The following is a 14229-nucleotide window of genomic DNA, read 5'->3' on the forward strand; positions in this document are numbered from 1 at the left end:
TGTATATATGTACAACATCTTCTTTATCCATTCCTCTGTCAATGGACATTTAGCTTGCTTCCATGTCTTGGCTATTGTAAATAGTGCTGCTATGAACATAGGGGTGCATGTATCTTTTTAAATTACAGTTTTCTCTGGATATATGCCCAGGAGTGGGATTGCTGGATCATATGGTAGCTCTATTTTTAGTTTTCTGAGGAACCTTCATACTGTTCTCCATAGTGGCTATACCAATTTACATTCCCATTACAGTGTAGGAGGGTTCCCTTTTCTCCACACCCTCTCCAGCATTTATTGCTTGTAGACTTTTTGATGATGGCCATTCTGACTGGTGTGAGGTGATACCTCATTGTAGTTTTGATTTGCATTTCTCTAATGATTAGTGATGTTGAGCATCTTTCAGTGTGCATCGTGGCCATCTCTATGTCTTCCTTGGAGAAATGTCTATTTAGATCTTCCACCCTTTTTTTAAATTTTTTTTGGAGTATAGTTGATTTACAGTGTTGTTTTAGTTTCTGCTGTATGGCAAAGTGAATCAGTTATACGTATACAAAAGGGAAAAAACCTACAACCAAGAATACTCTCCCCAGCAAGGGTCTCATTCAGATTCAACGGAGAAATCAAAAGCTTTACAGACAAGCAAAAGCTAAGGGAATTCAACACCCCCAAACCAGCTTTCTGCCCATTTTTTGACTGGGTTGTTTGGTGTTCTTAGGGATCGACGTGCATGAGCTGTTTGTATATTTTGGAGATTAATCCCTTGTTGCTTCATTTGCAAATATTTTCTCACATTCTGTGGGTTGTCTTTTCATTTTATTGTTTCCTTTGCTGTGCAAAAGCTTTTCAGTTTCATTAGGTCCCATTTGTTTATTTTCGTTTTTATTTTCATTACTTTAGGAGGTGGATCAGAAAAGATATTGCTGTGATTTATGTCAGAGAATGCTCTGCCTGTGTTTTCCTCTAAGAGTTTTATAGTATCTGGTCTTATATTTAGGTCCTTAATCCATTTTGAGTTTATTTTTGTGTACGGTGTTTGTTAGAGAGTGTTCTAATTTCATTCTTTTACATGTAGCTGTGCAGTTTTCCCAGCACCACTTATTGAAGAGACTGTCTTTTCTCCATTGTATATTCTTGCCTTCTTTGTCATAGATTAGTTGACCATAGGTGCATGAGTTTATTTCTGGGCTTTCTATCCTGTTCCATTGATCTGTATTTCTGTTTTTGTGCCAGTACCAAACTGTAGCTTTGTGGTATAGTCTGAAGTCAGGGAGCCTGATTCCCTCAGCTCCATTTTTCTTTCTCAGGATTGCTTTGGCTATTCGGGGTCTTTTGTGTTTCCATACAAATTGTAAAATTTTTTGTTCTAGTTCTGTGAAAAATGCCATTGGTAATTTGATAGGTATTGCATTGAATCTGTACATTACCTTGGGTGGTATATTCATTTTAACAATATTGATTCCTCCAATCCAAGAACATGGTATAGCTCTCCATCTATTTGTGTCATCTTTGATTTCTTTCATCAGCATCTTATTGTTGTCTGAGTACAGGTGTTTTGCCTCCTTAGGTATGTTGTTTATTGCCAGGTATTTTATTCTTTTTGATGCGACAGTAAATGGGACTGTTTCCTTAATTTCTCTCTCTGATCTCTCATTGTTTGTTAGTGTATAGGAATGCAAGAGATTTCTGTGTATTAATTTTGTATCTGCAACTTTATCAAACTCATTGATGAATTCTAGTAGTTTTCTGGTAGTGTCTTTAGGATTTTCTATGTATAGTATCATGTCACCTGCAAATAGTGACAGTTTTACTTCTTCTTTTCTGATTTGGATTCCTTTTATTTCTTTCTCTTCTCTGCTTGCTGTGGCTAAAACTTCCAAAACTATGTTGAATAAAGGTGTCAAGAGTGGACATCCTTGTCTTGTTAGAGGAAATGCTTTCAGTTTTTCACCATTGAGAATGATGTTAGCTCTGGGTTTGTCATATATGGCCTTTAAAATTAGCTTATCTAATTTTACAAAGATGTCTGCTAGAATGACTGAGAGTGCATTAAATCTATAGATTAATTTGGCCATCTTAGCAATATTGACTTCCACTTCATGAGCATGGACTGTCTTTCCTTTTATTATTTTTTCTCAGTCAAGTTGTATAGTTGTGAGTGTAAAAAACTTGATTGTCTTGTTTTATTGGCATTACTGTAAATGGAATTTATTTTATTTTCCAATTGTTTGCTGCTCTCATGCAAGAATATTTTTTAATATTAACCTTTTACCTTGCAACTTTGCTAAATTTGTTTATTAGTTGTTACATAAATTCCTTGAGATTTTCTGTGTAAAAGTAAAAATCATATCATCTGCAAATACTGCAGGTCACAAACTGTATCTCACTGTTCCAGGTCCTCTTGTAGTAGTAGTAGTAGCAGCAGCAGTAATAGCTTGTTTAAGACTTATTTTGAATCATATATTGCATACTAGCACTTTACAACCATTAGCCTCTTTAACCCAGCTAGGTTGTGTTTTTTAGATGCCTAAAACGAAGATTAACCAAGGCCACTCAAATAAGTGGCAAAGCTATTGTTTATTCTGGCCATCTCTGCCATAGGTAGGACTTGGTGTTCCTGAGCATATATAATATAGTTCCTTCCTACAGATTAAGACGGACCAGCATTTCACTATCACTCACTTTGTCTAGCAACAAACCAGAGTCCCTCACTCTTCCAGTGGGTGCTGGGAAGCAAGTCAAAGATTTAATTTTAACCTTGGGCTTCTTCTAAGGTTCTCCATTGTGAAACTTGGATCTGATGAATAAAGCCAATCTTAGCAAATTAGTAAGGTAGAAATTGTCACATTCCTGTCTGAATGTGTTTAGGTTCTATCACCCAATGTTCCTACTAAAACATAAAAGGCTAATTTAACTCCCTGAGGAAATATCATCATTACCAGTCAACTACTGATATAAGTCAGTTGCTCAAGGTACTTCCTATGTTACAAGACCAATCCTATAAAGTAGACTTTATTTTTTTAGAAGCCTTGAGTCATGTGTGACATATAGGGGTGCATTTCAAAGGTAAATATGTAAAACCATCTCAGCTGAAAGAGAAACAAGTTGTTGACTCTTCCTCAGGGGAAAAGAATTACAAAAGAAAGCATAGAATAGACGACCTGCCTTTAGCAGGGATCACTGCTAGGATAAGACAATATATATGTATTGATTCAACAAACATTTATTGAGCACCTACTATGTGCCAACTACTATTCTGGACATTGGGGATACAGCTCTAAAGAGCACAGCTGGATACCATCACCTCTTTTCAAGGGCTTCACACCTGCCATTGTCACCGTTCCCTTCCTGCATCAGTTTTACCCTCTATACAGTATTATTCCTGTCTGCGTAAATACATGTAATAGCCCCCATATTAGGGGAAAAACTCCTTTGACCTGAAACCCCCTCTAGTTGCCTCCCCATTTCTCTGTACCCCTTTATAGAAAATTTACTCAGAAGAGTGTCTAAACTCACTATCTCCACTTCATTTTCTCATTCTCTTTGAACACACTCCAGTCATGCTATTGTACCCACCACTCCTCAGAGATTGCTCTTGTCAGTGTCTCATTAAATTCCATGTTTGCAAATCTAATGGCCAGTTCATAGTCCTCATCTTTCTTGTCTTCTCAGTAGTAGATGACAGTTAACTTCTATTCCTGCTTGAAAAGCTTTCCTCACTTGGCTTCCAGGACACCAGCCCCTCTGTTGGTTTCCCTCCTGCCTCACTTGCTGCTCCTTCTCAGCCTTCTTTCTTCAATCCTCGAAATTATGGAGCACTTTTTACTAAAACAGAAGAGGAAATGCACATTAGGGAGCAACTGGCTGTCTCTGCCACACTCTGTGAATCTTGTTCTTCCCCCAGTTCCCCATTTCACTGTCAGCTCCAATCTTCCAGTTGCTTAGGCCAAAATATCTTGGGTCATCCATGACTCTTTCTCTCCTACTCCACATCCAGTCTACCAGCAAACCCTGCTGATTGTATTGATACTTTCAAAATATATTCTGAATCTGATAGCTTCTGATCACCTCCACCGCTTTCATCTTAGTGTAGGCTATCGTCACCTCTCCTAGACTTCTGAAATAGTCTGCTTACTGGTCTCTCTGGTCTCTCTGGTCTTGCCAGTCCATTCTCCACATAGTAACATATAATCCTTCAAAAAATAAGTGACATTATGTCATTCCTGTGTGCAGAACTCTCTGGTTACCTCCTAGCTGAATAAAAAGCCAAGGAGCCTACTATTAAAAGGCCACATATTATTTGGTCCTGGCTAACTCTGATTAAATCTGCTATTCTCTCCCTCACTCATTCCCCTCCAGCTCTGCTGGCTTCCTTGATGTTCCTTGAATATACCAAGCATGAACCAATTTTAGGGCCTTTGTATCTACTATTCCTTCTACCTTGAACGTTCTTCACCTAGATATCCCCATGGCTTGTTAACTCCCTTAACTCCCTTCAGGTCTTTGATCAACTATCACATTATCAAAGAGACCTTTCCTAACAACCGGTCTAAAATAGGATTCCCGCTTGTAAATCTTTTTCCCTTTATATAACTCTTTTTCTTCTTAACACTCAACATCATTTGACCTATTATCTGATATTCTTTGTGTGTGTGTGCATGCTCATATACTTTATCTATATTTTCTATATATAAACATTTATATGTACATATATGAATTTGATTATTGAATGTCTTCCCTGCTAGAATGAGAGTACTTGGTCTGTTTTGTTCACTGCTGTCTTTCCTATTAGTTAAGCGTGGTCAAGATAGAGTTCTCTGAGGGGAGCAATGTAATGGTACTTCCCCTTTCTTTTAAAGAAACCTCCTAAAAATTCTAGACAACTCTTCTGCTTATATCTCATTGGCCAGTGTTTAGATTATGGCCACAGCTAGCTGCAGGGGAGGTTTGGAAGTATAGCAGTTTGAGCTAAGAATGAATGAAGAGGAGCCAGCTATGCAAAAGCCTAGAAGGAGAGCACTCCAGGCAAAGGGAATAGCTAAGTGCAAAGCCCTACAGTAGAAATAAGCTTGCCATGTTTAGGGGATTTGTCCTATGTTTGGGTACAAAAAGAAGCTGAATATGGCTGGAATATAGCAAATTATGGAGAGACTGGAACAAGACAAGTTGAGAGAGAGAGAGGCAGGGCAGATCATCACATAGGGTTTTGCACATCCCAGATGCAAAAAAAAAACAGAGTTGCCGGACTCTGTGGCACCTCAGCCATTCTCCAACCTTTGGGAAATTCTAGGGCTACACTGCCAAAGGCTACTTAGCAGCTACAAGCCACATGCAGCTATTTAAATTAAATTAACTGAAAGTAAAGAAAATTTAAAATTTCAGTTTCCCATCACAGCAGCCACACTGCACGTGTTCAATAGTCACACGTGGCCAATGGCTACCTCCTGGGCAGCACAGGTCATGCCAGACAGCATATGCCATTGTCACAGAAAGTTCTGTTAGTGCTGCTCTAGGAAAGCCAGTCAAAGGAGAAATAATGCCAAGTCTGCTTAGTCTCTTCTCTGTGATTTTTCTCTCTTAACCCTAGAATCAGTGTTTTTCTATTTAAATAGAAATAATATATGTGGTGCCTAGAGATTAGCCTGTGGCCTGTTCCATATACAAATGTTCTTGTGGATGATTTTTACCTATGACAGAAAAGATGAGAAAGACTGGTAAATTGCAAGCATTCTTAACCTCATTATGAATACATTGCAAATGTAAAATTGCAAAGCATGGAAGTCAGTCATAAGTGTGAAAGCGGCTTTCAATTTGTTTTAATAGGTGTTTTCTATGTCTTATTGTAACCTAGGGATCTTGCTGCAAGAAACTGTCTGGTAGGTGAAAATAATGTTCTGAAAATCAGTGACTTTGGAATGTCTCGTCAAGAGGATGGTGGAGTGTATTCATCTTCTGGCTTAAAGCAGATTCCCATTAAATGGACGGCACCAGAGGCTCTTAATTATGGTAAGAATAGACTTTTTTCTTTTTGGTGGTAAAAATGGACTCCATTAGCACAAAACATTCACAAGCAAAGTTACAGGGGTAGAGCAGAGCTCCAGTTAGAATCATCTGAGGAGCAACAAAAAAGGATGTGTAAGTGTGCAGACTTTGCACTTGAACATGAGCACAAACTTAATTCATTGATCTTATTAATCAGATTTTTGTATGGAAGATTGCTAGATTTAAAAGATGGATAATACTTACAAGCATTGTTAAGTATGACTGTACCTCTGAAAGTTTTTATTGTTATCCAAAAAAAGATTATTTCTATCTTAATAGTCAAATTATACCCAGAGTAAAAATGTTGCTGTGGCTCTGGACTATTTCTTTTGAATGTCTTATAATTGGTCCAATAACCTCATCTAATGTTAGGTTCCTAAATATTAAGTCAGTCAATGCTGTAGTTTCTCACTCTGAAAATTGACAAGGTTTCTTAGCATCTCAGTCTCTGGAACTTGTATAAATCTCGTGGGAAGAGAGAGATGGGAGTTACATTTTAAAACAGCAGGGATTTTTTTCACTTGAATTTTTATGTATCATTGTGATTGGAAGTAAATACAGCTTGTATTATCTGTGGTTGGGATGAAATGGGCCATAGCAAGATGGGTAAGAGCTCAAGAATTTTTTTTTTTTAAATGTGCTTTTAAGTGAAATTAAAAATTACATTTTCATTAAGGGAAGCAGCATATGAGCCATGAGTTGGTGAATGGGTATAGTATGTTTTGAATAAAAATATCATAAAGTGGAGGGAAGCATTATGCAATGTCCCTGTGTCCTCGGTCCTGCTCCTAGAAGTAGAGATGCACAAGAGGCAGGCAAGGGCACGCAGCTTGTGAGACTCTGTGCCAGCTGGCACCACGCGTGTGTGGCCGCTGCCCCTCATCATGGTCCCTGCCTTGCTGCAGCTCGTAACAAAGTATTCATCAGAAAATATTTAGTAAGTGCCACCTCCACGTGGCCAGGGCACCAAGCCTCGCCTCAGCCTCCTACTTCTGCCTCCTTATGGCTGGACCTAGACCAGGTGTGGGAGGGAAGAAGCTGAGGTTTGTGACATGAAAGCATATTAGAGAGATTGAAGACAAGATGGCAGAATAGAATAGGACTTGAGCTCACCTCCTGTTATGAAAACACCAAAATCATAACTGCTGAACAACCATCAGCAAAAAAAGACTGGAACCTACCAAAAAAGATATTCTACATCCAAAGACAAAGAAGAAGCCACAATGAGACGAGGAACAAGATCCAGCTCCACCCACCAGTGGGAAGGCACCAGGAAGCCTGCACAAGCCCTTGGACCCATCTCACCCACCAGGGGTCAGACATCAGAAGCAAGAAGAACTACAATCCTGCAGCCTGCAGAGCCCACAAACACAGAAAGTTGGAAAAAGTGAGACAGCAGAGAAATATGTTCCAGATGAAGGAACAAGATAAAACCCCAGAAGAACAACTAAGTGAGGAGGAGATAGGCAATCTGCCTGAAAAAGATGATCCAAGATCTCAGAAAAAGAATTGGAGGCACAGACCAAGAAGATACAAACAATGTTTAATGAAGAGCTAGAAGATTTAAAGAACAGACAGAGATGAACAATATAATAACTAACTGAAGTGAAATATATACTAGAAGGAATCAGTAGCAGAATAAATGAGGCAGAAGAACGAATAAGTCAGCTGGAAGACAGATTGGTGGAAATCACTGCCACAAAACAGAATAAAGGAAAAAGAATGAAAAGAGATGAGGACAAACCAAGAGATCTCTGGGACGAGATTAAATGCACCAACATTCACATTATAGGGGTTGCAGAAGGAGAAAAGAGAAAGGGCCTGAGAAAATATTTGAAGAGATAATAGCCAGAGACTTCCCTAACGTGGGAAAGGAAACACTCACTCAAGTCCAGGAAGCACAAAAAATCCCATACAGGGTAAACCTGAGGAGGACCATGCCAAGGCACATATTAATCAAATTAACAAAAATTAAAGACAAAGAGAAAATGTTAACAATTTATTGGCAGGAGACATATTAATATGTCTCTTGTTACCTGAACATTATTGACCAGAGACGTATCAATATGTTTTTAGAGAGTGATACAATTAATATCCACTTGCAAAGTTGTTAGAGCTTAAATTGATCAACAGTTCATTAGACAACTTATGATGTCATTATCATTCACATTTTCCTCTGTTAGGTTTTTGTTCCAACCTTGTGTGTATTATAAACTCAAGTTTATTACCATAAAATTTTCAAAAATGACACATCGCTAAATTTTGAGTGAAGAAGAATTTTTCGGTGAATTTTATGCAGATACTTTCTCTGATTGAGCAACATATATACTAGTGTCTCAGAAGATGATAGTTCTTCAGAATATAGTTCTGATTCACACAATGTGAATATTAGACCAAGAAAAAGACAAAAAACCTTAGTGATTGATTCTGATACAGAAAGTGAAAATGAAACTCACGGTGCTGGAGAATGCTCCTTTGCTTCTACAGAAGAGTGGATTGAAGACAACATTTCATGAAAATTAAAAGACTTCACAGGTGTGTCAGGTGTAACTGCTGACTATAATAACCCACAAAGTGTTAGTGAAATAACAATTAATTTTTGGTAATGACTTTTTCGAGTTGGTCACTTCTCAAACTTGTATCACCAGCGGAATGAAAAATCATATGAAAACTATGATAAGGATTTAAAATGGACTGATGTAACCAGTAGTGACATGAAGAAGTTTCTCGGATTAATAATTTTGATGGGACAAATAAGAAAGTCACAATGGAACGAATATTGGTCGACTGATCCCTTACTTGAAACACCTGTCTTTCCAAAGATTATGACAAGAAGAAGGTTCAAACAAATAATGATATTTCTTCACTTGAACCATAACTCAGAAACTGTACTTCCTGCAGACAGAACTTCAAAAGCTAAACCTCTTTTGTATTATTTTCTACCAAAATTTCAATTGATCTATATACCCAAACAAGAGCTGTCACTTGAGGAGGCAATGATAGAGTGGAGAGGACGACTCAGATTCAAAACCTGTATTTCCAGAAAACTTACAAAATATGGAATTTTGGTCAGGTTGGTTACCGCAAATGAAACGATATATATGCTACCTTGAGATTTACATGGGTGAAGGAAAGAAACTGCAAGAAACAATATTATCAGTCCTACAACCTTATCTTGGTTCATGGCACCATATTTACAAAGACAATTATTACAACAGTGTGTCTGCATCTGAAATATTGTTGAAAAATAAAACCAGAGTTTGTGGGACTATAAGAGAGTATCATGGTCTACCAAACCAATTAAGGAAGAAATCTAAAAATCTACAGAGGGGAGAAATGACATTCTTATGGAAGGGAGAAGTGATCTTCTTATATGGAAAGACAAGAGGCTAGCCTGCATGGTGACAACTCTTCATGACGCCTCCATAGCATCTACAGGAAAGGAAGACAGGAGGACTGGCCATCAGATAACTAAACCCACTTGTATATTAGAGTATAATAAATATATGAAAGGAGTTGATCGGTCTGATCAATATCTGGCAAAATTCAATATCCTCTGGAAGACTCAAAACTGGTATAAGAAAGTGGGTTTCTATTTGAGTAGTTGTGGTTTATTCAATGAGTTTAAAATTTATTGTAGCCTTAATGCACAGAATTAAATGACTTAACAAGCAATTTTCATTAGCAGTAGCTAGAGAATGGGTAACTGACAATTCTGGTGAATGCAGTGGTAGTCCTGCACCTGGTCCTTCTTGTGGCATTTCTAAAAGAGCCCCCAACAAAGATCCACCTTGTCAACTATCAGGTAAAATAAAAGAACATATTCTAGAGGAAACAATACCCACAGGACTAACAGAACAAATGCCACCAGAAAGTGTAGAGTCTGCTGTAACAGGGGAAAGTGCAGTGAAACACAATATATTTGTAATAGATGTTCTGTTCCCCTGCACAGAGGTACCTGCTATACTGCCTATCACACTCTAACGAACTATTAGAATACTTTAGTAAGACATGTACAAAGTTTTAAATACATTAAGTTCAAAAAAAGTTGTTGATATTTACTCAAACGCAGGTGTTTCAATATTCACTTACATAACAAATCGCCTGGCCATAGACGTTATTTTCTGCAAAAATCCCCCAGTCAATAATGTGTTAAAAGCAATAAGAGAAAAGCAACAAATAACTTACAAGGAAATCCCCATAAGGTTATCAGCTGGTTTTTCAGCAGAAACTCTGCAGGCCAGAGGGAGTGGCAGGATATATTTAAAGTGATGAAAGGGAAAAATCTACAACCAAGAATATTCTACCCAGCAAGCCACTCATTCAGATTTGACAGAGAAATCGAAGCATTACAGACAAGCAAGAGCTAAGAAAATTCAACACCACCAAACCAGCTTTACAACAAATGTTAAAGGAACTTCTCTAGGTGGCAAAGAAAAGACCACAACTAGAAACAAGAAGATTACAAATGGGAAAACTGACCAGTAAAGGCAAACATGCAGTAAAGGTAGAAAATCATCCACATGCAAATAAGATATCAAAACCAGCAGCCATTAGAATAGGAGAGTACAAATTCAGGGTATTGGAAATGCATTTGAAAATAAGAGACCCAGCAACTTAAAACAATCTTGAACATATATAGACTGCTATATCAAAACCTCATGGGAACCACAAACTAAAAGTCTACAATACACACACAGAAAAGGAAAAGCAATCTAAACACAACACTAAAGATAGTCATCAAATCACAAAAGAATAGAACAAAAGAGGAAGGTAAGAAAAAAAAGACCTAAAAAAACAAATCCCAAACAATTAACAACATGGCAATAAGAACATACATATCAATAATTACCTTAAATGTAAACGGATTAAATGCTCCAACCAAAAGACACAGACTGGATGAATGGATACAAAACCAAGACCCATATATATGCTGTCTACAAGAGACCCACTTCAGATCCAGGGACATGTACAGACTGAAAGTGAGGGAATGGAAGATGGTATTCCATGCATATGGAAATCAAAAGAAAGCTGGAATAGCAATACACATATCAGACAAAATAGACTTTAAAATAAAGACTGTTACAAGAGACAAAAAAGAACACTACATAATGATCAAGGGATCAATCCAAGAAGAAGATATAACAATTGTAAATATATATATTTACAATTGTAAATATGTATATATTGAGCACCTCAATACATAAGGCAAATGCTAACAGTCATAAAAGAAGTCAACAGTATCACAGTAATAATGGGGGACTTTAACACCCCACTTTCATCAATGCACATCCAGACAGAAAATCAGTAAAGAAACACAGGCCTTAAATGACCTTAATTGACACATTAGACCAGATGGGCTTAATTGATATTTATAGAGCATTCCATCCAAAAGCAGCAGATTACACTTTCTTCTCAAATGCACATGGAACATTCTCCACAACAGATCACATCTTGGGTCACAAATCAAGCCTCGGTAAATTTAAGAAAATTGAAATCAAGCATCTTTTCCAAACACAATGCTGTGAGACTAAAAATCAACTACAAGAAAAAAGCTGTAAAAAACACAAACGTGGAGGCTAAACAATATGTTACTAAATAACCAGTGGATCACTGAAGAAATCAAAGAGGAAATCAAAAAATACCTAGAGACAAATGACAATGAAAACACTATGATCCAAAAACCTTTGGGACACAGCAAAAGCAGTTCTAAGAGGGAAGTTTATAGCAATACAATCTTAACACAGGAAACAAGAAAAATCTCAAACAACCTAAACTTACACCTAAAGCAACTAGAGAAAGAACAAAAGAAACCCAAAGTTAGTAGAAGGAAAGAAATCATAAAAATCAGCAAAGAAATACATAAAATAGAGACAAAGAAAACAACAGCAAAGATCAATGAAACTAAAAGCTGGTTCTTTGAAATGATATACAAAATTGATAAGCCTTTAGCTAGACTCATCAAGAAAAAAGGGAGAGCGCTCAAATCAATAAAATTAGAAATGATAAAGGAGAAGTTACAACAGACACCAAAGAAATACAAAGGATCATAAGAGACTACTACAAGCAACTATACACCAATAAAATGGACAACCTAGAAGAAATCGACAAATTCTTAGAAAGGTACAATCTTCCAAGACTGAACCAGGAATAAATAGAAAATATGAACAGACCAATCACAAGTACTGAACTTGAAACTGTGATTTAAAGACTCCCTACAAACAAAAGTCCAAGACCAGATGGCTTCATAGGCGAATTCTATCAAACATTTAGAGAAGAGTTAACACCTATCCTTCTGAAACTATTCCAAAAAAATTGTAGAGGAATGAACACTCCCAAGCTCATTCTATGAGGCCACCATCACCCTGTTACCAAAACCAGACAAAAATATCACAAAGAAAGAAAAGTACAGGGCAATATCACTAATGAACATAGACACAAAAATCCTCAACCAAATACTAGCAGCTACATCTAAAAGAATGAACAGCTACATCTAGAAGAATGACATTAGAACATTCTTTAACACCATACACAAAAATAAACTCAAAATGGATTAAAGACCTAAATGTAAGGCCGGATACTGTAAAACTCTTAGAGGAAAACACAGGCGGAACAAACACTCTTTGACATAAATCGCAGAAAGGTCTTTTTGGATCCACTTCCTAGAGTAATGAAAATAAAAACAAAAATAAACAAATGGGACCTAATTAAACTTAAAAACTTTTGCACAGCAAAGGAAACATAAACAAAATGAAAAGACAACCCACAGAATAGGAGAAGATATTCGTAAATGAAGCAACTGACAAGGAATTAATCTCCAAAATACACAAACAGCTCATGCGGCTTAATATCAAAAAAACAAACAACCCAATCAAAAAATGGGCATAAGAGCTAAATAGACATTTCTCCAAAGAAGACTTACAGATGACCGACAGGCACATGAAAAGATGCTCGACATGGCTAAGTATTAGAGAAATGCAAATCAAAACTGCAATGAGGTATCACCTAACATGAGTCAGAATGGCTGTCATCAAAAAGTCTACAAACAATAAATGCTGGAGAGGGTGTGGAGAAAAGGGAACCTTCTTACACTGTTGGTGGGAATGTAAATTGGTACAGCCACTATGGAGAACAATATGTAGGTTCCTTAAAAAGCTAAAAACAACTACCATGTGCTCCAGCAATCCCACTCCTGGGCATATATCTGGAGAAAACCATAATTCCAAAAGATACATGCACACCAATGTTCATTTCAGCACTATTTACAATAGCCAGGACATGGAAGCAACCTAAATGTCCATTGACAGAGGAATGGATAAAGAAGACATGGTGCATATACAATGGAATATTATATATAAATGGAATATTAGCCATAAAAAAGAGTGAAATAATGCCATTTGCAGCAATATGGATGGACCTAGAGATTGTCATACTAAGTGCAGTAAGTCCAACAGAGTAAGATGAATATCATATGATATTACTTATATGTGGAATCTAAAAGAAATTATACAAATGAACTTATTTACAAAACAGAAACGGACTCACATACTTTGAAAACAAACTTATGGTTACCAAAGGGGAAAGGTCGGAGGTGGGGGATAAATTAGGCGTTTGGGATTAACATATACACACTACTATCTATAAAACAGATAATCAACAAGGACCTACTGTATAGCTCAGGGAATTCTACTCAATGTCCTGTAATGACCTATATGGGAAAAAAATCTGAAAAGGAATGGATATATGTATGTATATATAACTGAATCACTTTGATGTATACTTGAAACTAACAGAACATTGTAAATCAAGTATACTCCAATATAAAATAAAAATTAAACTGAAAATATAAAATGATTCTTCATTGATTTAAAGTGAAAAATTACTTCACCATGAAAAATTAATAAGGTATTTACAAATGTCTTAATGGCTTAATTAAAGACCAGGTAACTTAGAAAGAGCTTGGAGGTGAAACTCATGTAACATAAAATTAACCATTTTAAAGCAAACAATTCAATGGCATTTAGTACATTCACTGTGGTGTGCAACCACTGCCTCTGTCTAGTTCCAAAACACTGTCATCACTCCAAAATAAAATTTATACCCATATTAAGCAGTTACTCCCCATTCCTTCCTTCCCTCAGCCACTGGCAACCACATATCTGCTTTTTGTTGCTATGTATTTACCTATTC

The 14229-nt window shown here is 36.9% G+C and overlaps 1 protein-coding gene across 7 annotated transcripts in view; it reads left to right on the forward strand.

Moving 5' to 3' along the window:
- FER (FER tyrosine kinase) overlaps positions 1–14229 on the forward strand; it is a 465769-nt gene that overhangs the window by 429202 nt on the left and 22338 nt on the right. For all 7 annotated transcript variants that reach the window (XM_070045166.1, XM_070045168.1, XM_070045167.1 and 4 more), the window contains one exon: positions 5849–6003. In XM_070045166.1, the coding sequence (XP_069901267.1) occupies positions 5849–6003 (155 nt within the window). The remainder of the gene's footprint in view (positions 1–5848; positions 6004–14229) is intronic.

The sequence above is a fragment of the Globicephala melas genome, chromosome 3, assembly GCF_963455315.2.
Source record: "Globicephala melas chromosome 3, mGloMel1.2, whole genome shotgun sequence".
NCBI classification, from domain to species: domain Eukaryota; kingdom Metazoa; phylum Chordata; class Mammalia; order Artiodactyla; family Delphinidae; genus Globicephala; species Globicephala melas.